The 14,167-nt window shown below is 42.4% G+C and overlaps 1 protein-coding gene across 1 annotated transcript in view; it reads right to left on the bottom strand.

The window, feature by feature from the left end:
• The window catches only part of SND1 (staphylococcal nuclease and tudor domain containing 1), a 422,021-nt gene that overhangs the window by 170,521 nt on the left and 237,333 nt on the right, over positions 1–14,167 (bottom strand). The window contains exon 14 of the mRNA XM_004418726.2: positions 8,088–8,160. Within this exon, the coding sequence (XP_004418783.1) occupies positions 8,088–8,160 (73 nt within the window). The remainder of the gene's footprint in view (positions 1–8,087; positions 8,161–14,167) is intronic.

Here is a 14,167-nt window from a genome sequence, read left to right as displayed (position 1 = left end):
TCTGTACAACATATTCTGTAGGGAATATGTTGGAAGCATGCTAAATAAAGCCTTAAAAACGAGTAAGCAGAATGTCTGTGTTAGTAAAATGACTTACTTTGAGATGTTTATATAAGCAACAGCCACAGGGCAAAATGAGTTCAATCCAGGGTTAAGTAGTGTTATGATGGTGAAGTGGAGAGTGAAGCTGGGGCTGGGCAGAAATATTTCAAGTTTTATCACATCACTCAGTAGCCATGGGACAGATAAGACAACCCAATCACACACCTGAACCCGGAAATCAGGAATTTTATCAATTGCCTTCAAAATACACTAACATTCATTTAGCCAAGCCTGTAATGGGCTCATTTAACCAATTTGGACCCATGAAATAAAATCACAGAACAATACCCACATGTACCCAAAGAATGGAAAAGAGAACTGAAGAGCTGAACCAGCGACAGCAGAATCTATTGCTAGAGGCAACCCTCTTTGGAAAGAGATGCCACTTTGTTTGCAAAAAAATGCTCCTGGACTCCCTCAATTTCCTTCTCCTTCTTTGAACAAAGGAAGAAAGTCAAAAATCATTACAGCTCAAGAGACTTAAATGAAAGCTAGGACCTTGTTTCTAAGGGGCTCATTTGCATGCATTCCTGTGTATGAAGTCAGTTACACAAGGAATCAGAAGGGAACTAGAAAAATTTATGGCAGAAAACTTCCTGAAAACAGAATTCACTACAGTGACATATCAAGTTTACTGATTATTCTGGAAAGATGTTTTACTATAAGAAGCAACAAAAAAAGAATCCCTGTCTCTACTAGTGCTCCACCTCTGGGCAAGTCACCTGATCAAACATTTCTGACGTGCTGAATTAGAGCTGCGACACACTCACCAAATGTCAAGACACTGTGCCCTGTCTTCAGTGTTCAATCCCCTCTACCTCAATCTGCTATGGTGCCTGAATTTTCCAAAACAAAAGCCTGCCGATGAACAAAATGGTAGAACAAATAAGGTACAGGCACGGAACCAGGCATTCTGCAGATGCAAGACATATTCGCTTTAGAACTCTTTTTTTTTTTAAAAACAAAGAACTTTCACAACCAAATGACCCTTCACATTTCCAAGTATAGAGTAAGCACTAAAACGAAGATTTTCAAAACATAATTATATGATCTCTTATTGCCCAATGTATTAAATGGTTTTGCATTCCTCTCGTTTCTGCTATTGCTTCCCCTCTTAAAAGGATAATTATCAAACAGGTAAAATCATGACTTTTACACAAATATAAAACATATGTCAAAAATTTTATTTTAACCCACTAATTAATAAGGGAACCAGAAAGATATTAACAACCGATTCAAAGGAGAATCTGAAAAACAGACATATAGAGGCAACAAGGAATGCTGAAGTGAATTTGCTAAAGAGGCAAAACTGTAGAGCAAAACTATTCAGTGAAAACGAAAAGTCTGAAATCATTTCTTCTACAAGGCAGAAATCAATTGTTTCTATATTGGGCCACATTTGTACGACAGGAATCATTTGCATCACCGTCAGGTCTTCACAAGTTAAATTTTCTCTCCACAGAGGTACAAAACAGCCCAGGCAGAAACAAAAGAACAGATACCTATAGAATCAGATAACCCCCAAAGGTTTACCAGGCAGCATCCACAATTCCACTGAAAGCATATCCAATAATCTTGCCAGTTCCAAAGCCTTTAACAACTTCTCCTGATACTTGCAACTCAATAAAAGAGGTACCAGATTATGTCCTAAATTTAGTGCTCTTTAGTGCAAAAAAAACAAAAAACAAAAATCACAGAAGCAACAGAACTCAGTTGAAAAGTGGATTCAATTTATAAAAAGAGTTGCTTAAACACAACCACCAACTGTGGTAAATGCTGAAATGCAATCTTTAAAAAATTCCAACATTTCTTTCCAATTTTCATTCAGAAACATGTTCAACCTGAGAAAGAGAGACTTCTCGCTTATTCCCATGGAAAGCATAAATGATTTTGGGTTTCTTTAGAAGGAGAGGGGGACATCCCTGTAGTTCTCGGGAGTTTGAATAGGAGAGCTTTACAGACAAGAACTGGCCACACAGGACTCCCATGGCTGAAAGAACTACAGACAAGACAATAAAGCAACGCCCTCAACTGTCCATTATGGAGGGCAAGCAGCTGAAGCCAACTTCCTGACACAGTCAAGGTCTCCTTAACAACATATGACTCTGTTGCAGAGGGAGAGGGGGAACGGGACATGAAAGAAGGGGGGAGAAGGGAGGAGAGGAGACATTGGAGGATAGGAGAGGAGAAGAGGGAGATGGGAAGATAGGAGAGGAGGGAGTAGGAGAAAGAGGGCAGAGGGGAAAAGAAGAAAAGAAAAAGAGAAGGAAAAGAGCCTCAGCACTCTCTGAAGCCTGGGAGAATCTTCTAGGGTAGCTGCCACTCTGGCATCACAGGTGCCTTGTGCACAGAGCTGCAGAGCATGTTTCTGTTCTGTGAGAATCCAAGTCAATGAGCTGAACGCTGTGGTCCAACTGGAGTTCAAGAAACTTTGGGTGGGAGGGGAGGAAGAATGGAACAGAGAGAGCAATGCTTTCCCCTAAATTGGCAAAAACTTGAGCTGCCGAATTCAAGAAAGATGCAAGAAAACCGCAAAACCTCTGATTAGCACCAGCCATGGCTTTCCTCCAAGGGGCTGTTATATTTATGGAGCACATGTGCCTGCTCTAGAGAGCAAGGTCAGCAGACAGGGAGCTGGCTCTTGCAGGGTCCTCTGGGATCTTCCCAGGGTAGCAAATGCAGAGCCCAGCCGTGGGCTAGCAGCTACTGTGTGAATAGGGCTCTAGAGCTAAGCAACCTTTCTAGGTGCTGTACACCCACCAGGCAGAACCACAGGCCTTGACCTTGTGTAGTTGGCACAAAAGGAACATTAGACCATGATTCGAGGCTCCAGGACAGTAAGAGGGAAGGGCTATTAAAATAAAAAAAAAAACAACAACAACAAAGAAAGGAGCATTTGTGCCATCAAGTTACCAGGGCTTAGGAAAAAAAAAGGTGGCTAGAAAGAACTTCAGAATCATGTGAGAAGATGGCGACGATCTAAACAAGCAGGCCAGAAGACACAGAAAGGAAACTGTAATTTAACATAGATCTAACCTCTAAAGCCCTTGGGTGACTGTGTTACTTTTATACCTTCTTCGGACTTACTGGGCAAACCACTTTTTACTTCTCTTTAGCCAAAAATAATTGTATTTTTAAACTCTTCCATTAAGGCCCAACTCCACTGGGAGCCAAGTAAAGATAACTTCTGTAAAGGTCCCTAAGCCTCTTATAGAAGAAAGGACTGCTCCAAATACCCTGAGGAGAAGAGGATAGTGCTATTCAGTTCAAGAAGGCACTGAAAAACGAGGAACTAAAGGAAGAGGGCAGGAGGAGTTGCTAGAGAAAATCCTGTCTATTTATTTATTTACTTACTTATTTTAAAGGAACAGTTCCACCCTTTATATTGGCAAGTTAGAATCGCAATGGTCAACTCTGCAAGTCTTCACTTCATGATATAATGGTGTAAGAGGGACCTGAAAATCTGACCCCGACTCCCCACCCCTAGAGCTATTCTTTGGATCACTCTAGGCCATGGTTTAAGCACATTCTTATCAGTCATACCATGTGTCTCCAACAACATCAGTCATAGACAGAGGAGGTTCCAAAAACGTTAGTATGTAACCTGAGCAAAGAAAGCAATTTCTAAGTGAGCACAGCAGCGGTTAACAAAAAAAAGACACAGGGATTTAGTGAAGGCAAGGGTGGAGAGAAGAGCAGAACAAACAAGAGTGAAGTTCACAGATGCGTTGTCAGGATTCCATATCATGAAAAGGCAGAAGATGTTCAGGAGGTCAACCCCATTCTAGTAAACTGTCTCATTCTGGGACTTCTAGAAATATGACTGGAGAAGACAGGATGCTGGTCTAGGCTCTATCTTCTTGTAGTGCTGTCAACAAACATCATAATTCCTCATGCACCAGAGAGGAATGAAAAGACACAACAGGAAAGAGAGGAAAAGTGAAATAGACACTATGACCCACTGAGTAATACTCACGCACAAATGGAAGGGGGAAGAGTGGAGGGAGGTATGTGAGGAAATCGGTGTGTGTTGGCTGCAACCTGAGGAGTGGCAAGCTCTCCTACCTGGGGACCATCATTGATTTGTCTGATTTACCAGAACAACAGTAATCCACACACTGGCCCCATTTTATTGCCTGTTTTACACTCTACATCTATAGGAGATTGTATTTATTACAGAGCAGGCTACAGCAAAAACAATAATAAACCTAAGATAAGCAACAGCCTTATATTCCACCGACACGCACATTCCAACTTTTTGTATGCTGGAAAGGTAGTAGAGATAGGATCCGGGAAAACCCAACCCCACTTATAATGAAAATGTGGATGTGTGAAGTGAAGCAGTCACCACAGAATCATCCTCCAAGTCAAATCAGATCTAGTGCCAAGTTGGTCGAGTTCTTAGTTGGTTTCACATTCCTAGGAACGTCCTGGCCTGAAGGGAAACCAGAAGATTATAGAAAGGACAGCAATGACTGGCACTTCTAATATCCCACTTCCTACACCTTGAAAAATGGAAAATAAAGGAAACTAGTAACTTCTTCAGAATGCAAATTACCAGACTGGCAGTACTTTTTTTCCTTAGTGGTTACCCTGAAAACAGGTGTAAAAGATGCAGAAGAGCCAAGTTTAACAAAGCACTAGCCAAAAAGTGGGGTTCATGCAGTTGGTGTTACACACAGATGCTGTGTACCTTATGGAAAACACAATACAGTTGGCATTAACATCAAAAATCGTCTGTATTAACAAACAAAAAACAAAACAACCTAAAAGTTGCAAGCCACCACAATGTTTTTCAAAAGTCAAAAAACTGAAATGAGCTCTCAGTACGGGAAGCGATGCAAGAGGCTCAACTGGGATAGCAGAACACAAAGTTAGAAAGTACGTTTAGTAGCAAACAAATGACCAGTCCAGTCCCAGGGAAAGCTGATGAGTGGACATGACAGGGCCTGCTTGTTTCATCATCGAGAGGCTAACGTCTCACTTGCCAAAGCAGGTGGTCATCCTCTCACTCCTCTGATTTCTTACTTCCCACCATCGCAAGTCAGCCAAAGAAGGCCTTGCAGTTGCTCACTCCATCTGAGGCATTTTAATGCACTGCGACCCCTCCTGGTGAAATCATTTTTAAAAATGCAAGAGAAGAGATATGAACAATGAGGAGAAACTCCACTCTAAAAGTTGGAGGCCATGAAGACTAGAACTCTCACAATCATGATATAACCTCTTCCATACAGCACATTTCTTGAGTGTGTTTACGATACAAAATGTGAAGAGCTAACATATGTCTTTTTTCTCCCCAAGGATGCGTATTAGGGTGGGGAGAGGTATTATGCACAAAGACCAGTTTACAGCCAATTATGTTGGCAGCATATTACATATACTGTTAGCTCAACAAAAACTCTCATTTATCATGATCTGCAACTAAGAGGGGGATTGATGTGGGGAGGGGAAGGAGGGACACAGTTAAAGATTAATGCCTACCCGTCCCTCAGACAAGAACATCGCCAGCATGCTTCAGGAAGCTGAAAACCCATACATCTCACTTAAATGGCACACGGGCACCCAACACACCCACATTTACCACGACACTGTGATGGAAAGAAGGGAAGGTTAGAAGGGGGGAGACAAACCTCCTCTATTGTAGAAGACATCAAAAACCCCGCAATTTAAGCTGAATAATGTGTGATGAAGGTAGACAAGGTCATTCTGACATCTGTTTAAATGGAATAGCTCTTCCACTTTCACTCTCCCACTTGCTCAAGCTTTCCTCTTTTATTTATGTGATAACTGTGGGAGATTTAACTGGCATTTATTTTTAAATAACATAAGAGCAAACCAATTCTCCAATATCCAGACAGAAAAGAGAATAAAGATATGTGTGAAACGAAGCTACAGTTTAAGAAGAAGGGGCAAAAAAAAAAAAAATAGAAAAAAATATGAAGACAAGTTTTGTAAGACCCGTTGCTACCAAAAAGAAAACACCAAAACGCATCAAGGTAGGAGGTGGCATAAGATTCAAAGACAGCAATAAAGATCATTAGGACACTACACTGGCAGGTGCCAAAAGGACTAAAGTAAGTGTGGCTTCACCTCAAAACCTGCTGAAGACTTTACCTCACTGCCAACGGGAAAGCTGAGCAAGAACACAAACCCCACAGGCCAAAAGACAGCACCATCTCTGAGGTTTAATTCAGCTTCTGGAAGGCCCCTGGAGTGTGGGCATGACATAAGCTTTTGGATGGGTATATCTGGCCAGAGTGTGAGGAAGTTGCTATTATGTTTTCCAAAACAGGTCTTTGTTAACTTTTTTTCCGTACAGTTGAACAGCTAAAATATTGCCCTTTGATTACTCCATCTCACCCAAAGAATGATATTATGGAAAATACTGTTGAGAATGCCACAGGAGATATATATAGAAATATATACGTGAACAATAACTCAGCAAGGTAAGCCACAGAGAAAACAGGCCTGATACCATCACACCAGGAGAGTCACATCTGTTTCAACGAGCCTTAGCACTACACCTTAGTCACCTGTGGCTCACAGGCTGTTAGCAGTAGGTTTCTGGGCTTCTCAGGATGTTCAGCTACAAAGAATGCATATCAACGTACCTCACTCATTCAACAGAGACACAACTTCTTGACAGAAGTCCAATTAATGTAGGTAACACTGTTCAGTCTGTAATCTACAGTGACTGGCTACAGAGAAAGAAAAGCTTAACAGAATCTATTGCTTACAATGAACAAGGTACTACTACATACCCAGGCAAGGGAGAGCTAGCCTGACACATCTATAATAAGTAATCACAAGGACCAATAGGCAAAGCCTCAGCCAGGCTTGGGAATACAACCTAACAAGAAGATAATACACTCTAATCCATCACTGTTTGGGCTAGGCTGAGCTCTAGAAGCTTTTGTTTATAGTAGCATTTTCTTCTTGGTGCCCAAGGCAAGCTGCTGGGGTGTCCAAGCTAAGATTTACTAGCACTTCCTCTGTCACCTCCCCAGGGCTATGTGGTCCTCTCTACACATGACCTGGATCCCCTCCTTAACCGTTAGTGACTATGGGAGTTGAAATGGATGGTGTGTGCCCCAAGAACAGAGGGTGACTTGATGAGCCAATGAGCCTTCCCTGGGCACCTGATCAAAATCAACACCTGAACGCTCACCATGCCTAAGTTGGTTTTATTTCTCTCCATAGCAGTTGCTCCTCCCTGACACTGAACACTGCTATTGTCTCCCTTTTCTCACTTGCATGCAGGGAATTTATCAGTTTTGTTCACTGTTATATTCTCAGTGCCTAGAGCAGTTCTGGGCACAGTAGGCATTCAAATACTTGTTGAATAAATGAATAAACACTCTCAACTAGCAAAGGTATCTATTCAACCAAAAGAGATCCTAGATGTCCAAGGGTAACATCCTAATCACTAAATAGTCATTTGGGCACAGCCTTTTAGGAGTTCAAAAAGTGTCTGCATCTTCCATTCTTCTACATCATCTCTATCTATTAGCTCAAAGGATGCTTACACATTTCTCCCACGTAGAGGCAACTAGAGGAAAAAGAAGTCATGAGGAAATTATAATTCTTAAACTTGTCTTAAAATCTATACTTGACCTTCTTCCACTAAGACTTTCCAGTCATAGTGAGAATTAGACAGGGATTTAAAAAAGAGGTATTTTTAAAATACAACTGGGAAAAAATATCTTCTAACTCACAATAATTAAAAAATGGAAAAGCAACACAGTAATAGTTCATGAAGGTAAAGAGATAGAAGGAGGTTTTATGCCCTAGTTTGAATTCTGCTTTTCCAGAATATAAAACAGGATCTCAATAGACGCATAAGCAGCAACCCTGGAAAAATTCATATTCAGTGCCTGAAAACAAACAAGCTACAGAAAACACATAAGCTTAAGTCCTTTGGTGAACAAGCAGCCAAGCTCTTGGTGCCTCTGAACCACACAGCTCTATTCAGGGACACGACTCACCCCAGATATGTCTGCGACTCGGTGGATAGGCACTTCCTTCTTGCTATGCAATCCTTTACCATTCTTAATAGCTCTGTAAAGGAAGAAGAAAAAACCTGATTAAAATAGAAATCACACTGGGAGAGGGTGGGCAAAGGGGGTGAGAAGAGAGGTAGTTCACATGCAGGCTATCACTACACAAGTCACACTGCATACTGCTGAGCAGCCAGGCTCTGCAGAGTACTTGGTGGAAGGACACAAGCCTGCTCTTCTCCGGAGCCCGGTAACCAGTACTTGGCTGCTAGTTTCAGCTAACAGTGTGCCTAGTAATCAAAGAGAGCTCCAGAAACTTCTTTCCAAATTAAAGGCATTGTTCCAGGCACAAAAGAAGAATCAGCTGGAAGAGCACACTTCTAAGAAACAGAAGCAATGTTTCTCTCTGTGTTTAATCACATGAAACATTTTAAATGCAAAATATGTAGCTGGTGTTCCAATTCTAATGGAAATAAGTTGCTCCCAGGTAAAAAGATAAGTTGCCCTGAATGAAGCAATATGGTACGGAAAAGTCATTTAACAGTAGGGGAAAAAATGAGCAAAGGCTACATAACTGACATTAAGCCTCATTTTCAATCGTCTTGGGTTGCAGTAACAGTGGATTTAGCAGGGGACTCTGTGACTCTGTCACACATCTGACCGCTGGTTGGTTTACTCCAGTCTCCTACCTTTTATCTCCTAATGCGTTGAGCGGTAGCTTCAAGGACAGAAGTCTAAGCATCACTAGGTAGGATCACTCCTGTACCAATGAACGACCACAGAATCGAAGGGTAAATCACTAAGTCAATCCACTATAAGATACAGACCTTCGTGTGTCCTGCCAGCCTGCAGACCCAAGCAGGGAACATTTTTGTGTTGAGAGATTGAGAGAAATTCAGGGGTATACCTGCTCTGCAAAGTAGTCTTTTTAGGGTTTCCAAATTCCAGTGAAAGGGTAGAGAAAACTGCCCAGACCAGCGTCAATATGCCCAGACCCTTGCACTAGCAACCATACTTCTACTTGACGATCAGAAGTAGAGGACACTGTTCTGCAGGTGTTACTTTTGGGTCCTAACTTTTTAAATCAAACTCACAAACCAAATTGGGTGGGTGTTGCTCAGTGCAAAGTGGAGCAGTCATCCTTCTTACAAGCTCGGGCCTTTCTCATCCTCCGCTCACCACTTCCTCCATCCCAGGGGATCCATCTCTCACTCAACTGATCTGAAATGCCTTCTCTTCAAAAACAAACAAATAAACAAACACACGCTTTCCTTACTATCTAGTTTCCATTCCATGATGAAGTGTAAGAAATCAAAGTACAGAATTAACAAGAAAAAAAAATCATACGCTCACTCTGATCTGAACTGCTAACTGAAAGAAAGCATTTCCAAGTTCCTGGAATCCCAAGGTTCCTCCTGAATTTGAATCAAGGGCTTCAGCTTTAGAAATTGCAAATGGGTCAGAATTTTTCCTTTCACAATTTAGTCCAGTGATTGATCATTCATGGAGCCTGTTAATGACCACAGACCAGGGGTGGTTTTCAAGGTTGGTCCCTGGTCCCTTGGGATTTGCAAGCTAACAGCAGATCCAACTCTCCTAATTCCCAAAGCCCTGCATACATCTGCCTGCGTCCTGTTTCTACAGCCACCTCTGCCAACAACAGGATCTCCCCATTCTGCGACCATAAACTCAAAGGAACAGCCTTGGAAACGAAGCCTCTGTGAGGCAAGGCAAGCTCACTGCCACCCCAACTGTAACTCACCTTCTTCAAGGCGAGGCCTGCTAAGCTTTCTGCAGGGCCTCTGGGGGCACAAAATGCCTACAGCCTTATCCTCTTCTAACAACAAGGACAACCAAAATAAATGGACCTGCCCTCCAAACAGACGGTTTCATGTGAGAGCACTGATGAACTTGTGGCCTTTTCTGGCGGCTGGAGAGCATCTCATATACAAAGAGGAAAAAAAGAACAGGGCTTGAGCAGTAAGTCAGAAAACAGAGGTTCTCGAGGCAAAAGCAGTGAGGTGGTAAACTAACATTTTGCTTTCTTTCTGTGACCCCAGAGTAGCTCTGTGCCATAAGCAGAAATCCAGGACTTAACCAAGATTAAACAAACATACCACCCAAAGTAAAAAAAAAAAAAAAAACAATACCCTAAACCAGAAAACATGGACAATATTGTATATATGACATTTAAAAACAAACCAGAATTCTTTAAACTGTCTTAATATTAAAAAAAAAAAAACTTGTTTACTTATGCTCTACCTCATTCCCAGAAAGGATATTATCAGACACTTATTTGCATTCAGGCATTAATTCTGGAAAACTCTTTAAAGACTTCATCTTTTCATACTTTAGACATGATTGCTAAATTAGATCAATTTCAGGCACATATAGGAGGCAACAAGAAAGCAGCATTGTAACATCATATATATAAATTGAGAAATAGCTCTTATTGTTAGTTCTTAACAAAATAGAGGCAAAATTGAAAGTTCATAATTTATAAACACTAGGTACAAATAATGCCCACCTAGGAAGCACTCTAAAGTGTAAGTGGTACACCATACCCAGACTAAACAGTGAGAGATCTCTGAGAAATTAGCTTAGATGGTCTAAATTCAGCCTGGGTCTCCTTCCCTGCGCCAAGGCGCTTTGGTTCTTGTTCCTGTACTGCTGCAACGACCCCAAGTGAGCCGTCCCCAGAAAACCTCCCTCAGCCTGACACAAGGCTGATGCCACAGCAAGAGCTTCGCCTCCTCGAGAGTACCTGGGGGAAGTGCCCAGTGTAGAAATTCATGCGTGTATCTCAAAGACATAGGAGCAAACACCAAGAGTGGCAAGCTTGCCACAGTTCTTTGCCAAAAGGAATATTCAACTTTGTTCAAGGACTATCAGCATATATGACATGACTGCCTACCAACAGTGGTATATACGGTAAATAAAAAAGCGGAGATCTGCTTTTTTAAGTTAGCTAAAGGTTCTGCTGCCTTGTCACTACTTCTCAGGGGGGCTCCCCCTGCATCTTACATAACCCAGTTCATCTGGGACAGCTTTGGGTAGCTCCCTCTTTGAGCCCTGCGAGGGTAGGCTCCTCAGGTCTGAGGTTTGCTTCCACTGACACCTGCTCCACAGAGCAAACACCAACTCGCCTCCCCATACTCCCTCGCCCTGCAGGCTGCAACCACAGCTCAACATCCCTTTTCATTAGGCACGGAATGAAACTCCTGACTTCTAAACTTCTCCTGCTGTGTCTGCTTAATAGCTGCTTTCTCACAAAGGCAGGCTGGTGCTCAGGCCAGCCAGGAGAAAGGAAGCAGTGGGGCAGAACACAGCCTGCTCCTCTCAGAGGCCTTCTTCTCCAAGAAGCAGCAGTACAAAGATGGCAAAGACCAGCGGTGTCAATAATGGACAGAAATCATCACCAGCCAGGAAAAGTGAGTATATGTCCATAAACATACAAATTAACAAGGCAGAAGAGGGATGAAAACCGAGCTTTCTAGGTTGCTTCTAGAAGCCACAGTGTGGGAGAAGAACCCCATTCGGATCATTGGAAAACACTCTTCTTCCTTTAAGTGGCAAAATTTGAAATTCTTATGTATGAGATGCTATTGCCTTCTCATTAGATGATAAAACCATCAACTATGCAAAGGCAAGTAAGCATGTTGTTAAAGTGAGATCACCCCCACTGCCTCAACACAACAGGATTAGAATCTCAGCACCCTTCATGCAAAGGAATAAAGTTCGCTCTTAGGTTTTGGTGTCCCTTGGTCAGGCAGAAAAACCTAAGAACCGACTCTCTCCAAGGCACAAGCCTTAGCACCACTGACGTTGCCTGTCATAACTTCATCTTGTGCCAACAAACAGGCCATGATCTTCATTCCAATTCAGCGATGGCAGATGGTTGTTCTGAACAAACAGTTTTGTGTGCTAACAAAGAAAGTCATAGGATTTATGGTTAGATCCAACCTTACCCGAATCATAAAATAGTTGTCAATGAGGAAGTCTTAACCTGGGGACATAAGTGAGCTTCATTTAGGATGCTGGGAATATCTATGAACTATTCTGAAACGCTGGTAGAATTACATATGTGAATTTTTCTGGGGAAGAGGAACTTCCGGAGCTTCACAAAATGAACTAATTTCACTCATAAAAGGGATCTAAAGAAAATAAACTGATTTCCAGTAGAAATGACATACAATAGGAAGCAGGGAAATGATGAGGCAAGGGAGGCTATGGAGCTGAGATCAGGAGCCCCTGCATTTGTAATTTCATCCATAATTTCCCTTTAACGATGCCTTCTTGGTAACCAGGAACCAAAATGTCCCTTAACTCTGCTTCTGTTTTAGCATCTACATCCCAAACTTCCTTCCCAACTGTACTCACCTGGCTCTTTTGTAACCCTCTTGGGCCAGGCCCTTGCCAATTTATTCCAAGATAACATCAGGAATATTTTAACTAAATTCACTCAATCCCTTTGATACTACACACCACTGCTGCATGACTTCATAAAAATCCATTTCATCATTTTGCTCTCCTACATATACCCATAATAAAGACCACCAGCCTGTGACATCAAGTAGAAATGATAAAGCTTGGTTTTCATGGGCCTTTTACCATGCAGCCCCAGTTTACATCTGCACATGATTTCCACATTACTCCATCTAACCTAATTAGTCCATTTTCTCCACGCCCCACACACATGCAAGTTATTCACTACACATGTCCTTCCGGGTCCACACTAAAGAATGAAAAGAGGGGCCGGCCCCGTGGCTTAGTGGTTAAGTGTGCACACTCCGCTACTGGCAGCCCAGGTTTGGATCCCGGGTGCTCACGAATGCACCGCTTGTCCGGCCATGCTGAGGCGGCGTCCCACATACGGCAACTAGAAGGATGTGCAACTATGACATACAACTATCTACTGGGGCTTTAGGGAAAAAAAGGAGGAGGATTGGCAATAGATGTTAGCCCAGAGCCGGTTTTCCTCAGCAAAAAGAGGAGGATTGGCATGGATGTTAGCTCAGGGCTGATGTTCTTCAGGAAAGAAAAAAAAGAAATAAAGAATGAAAAGAATGATAGCTTACCTGTAGCTACAGCCTCACCACAATCATAAAATAGTTGTCACGTGGGGATTTCTTGATCTAGGGTCCTAGATGTGGGGCAGTTTGGATGCTGGGAGTTATCTATGAACTACTTTGAAATGGCAGTAGATGGGCCGGCCCCGTGGCTTAGCGGTTGAGTGCATGCGCTCCGCTGCTGGCGGCCCGGGTTCGGATCCCGGGTGCGCACCGACGCACCGCTTCTCCAGCCATGCTGAGGCCGTGTCCCACATACAGCAACTAGAAGGATGTGCAGCTATGACATACAACTATCTACTGGGACTTTGGGGGAAAATAAATAAATAAATAAAATTATAGAGAAAAAAAACGAAATGGCAGTACCATTATATATAAATGTGTGTGTGCACACACATGTATCATTCAGTTCAGTGTGTAATTATAAACTGCAATACATTATTTTCAAATTGCATCATGTGTTAATCTTTATTTCTATAGCTAGACTACAGGCCCTTTGAGGGTTAGGATTCTGTCCTTAATATTTGTTATGGTATCAACACAGAGCTAGGTTCACATAGTTACATAAATTCAGGGTCACCCAGTTCAATTATGGTGTGACTAGTAAAGCCAAACAAATGCCTGGCAACTAATGCAGAACGCTGAAAATATTCAAAATTGGAGACATAGATAATGCCCAAGTGACTGTAGGGCAAAAGAGTGAGGCTTGCTTGCAGGCTCTCCTGGAGGCACAGTTTCATGATATATGCTCCAGGTCTCAGGCACACTGGTTTCACCACTTGGAATGGTACAAGGCAGAAGAGCTTAAAGCCTGACCTCTGAGCAGAAGCACAAGCGCCTTAAGAACAAAAGCCTCACATTCCACCCATCAAGTCTCTGAGAACTAGAGGAGATGGGCAAAATCTGAATGGCAGTGAGTGGCAGCAAAGCTCTGACTGTAAATGAAATAGAACCAAGTGGCAGAATTTTAAGAAACACCTACTAGACAATACAGGATAA

This window comes from Ceratotherium simum, chromosome 1 (assembly GCF_057802395.1).
Source record: "Ceratotherium simum simum isolate JZ-2026a chromosome 1, ASM5780239v1, whole genome shotgun sequence".
In the NCBI taxonomy this organism is placed as follows: domain Eukaryota; kingdom Metazoa; phylum Chordata; class Mammalia; order Perissodactyla; family Rhinocerotidae; genus Ceratotherium; species Ceratotherium simum.
The sequence above is the reverse complement of the archived record's forward strand: the minus strand, read 5'-3'. Positions and strand labels throughout refer to the sequence as shown.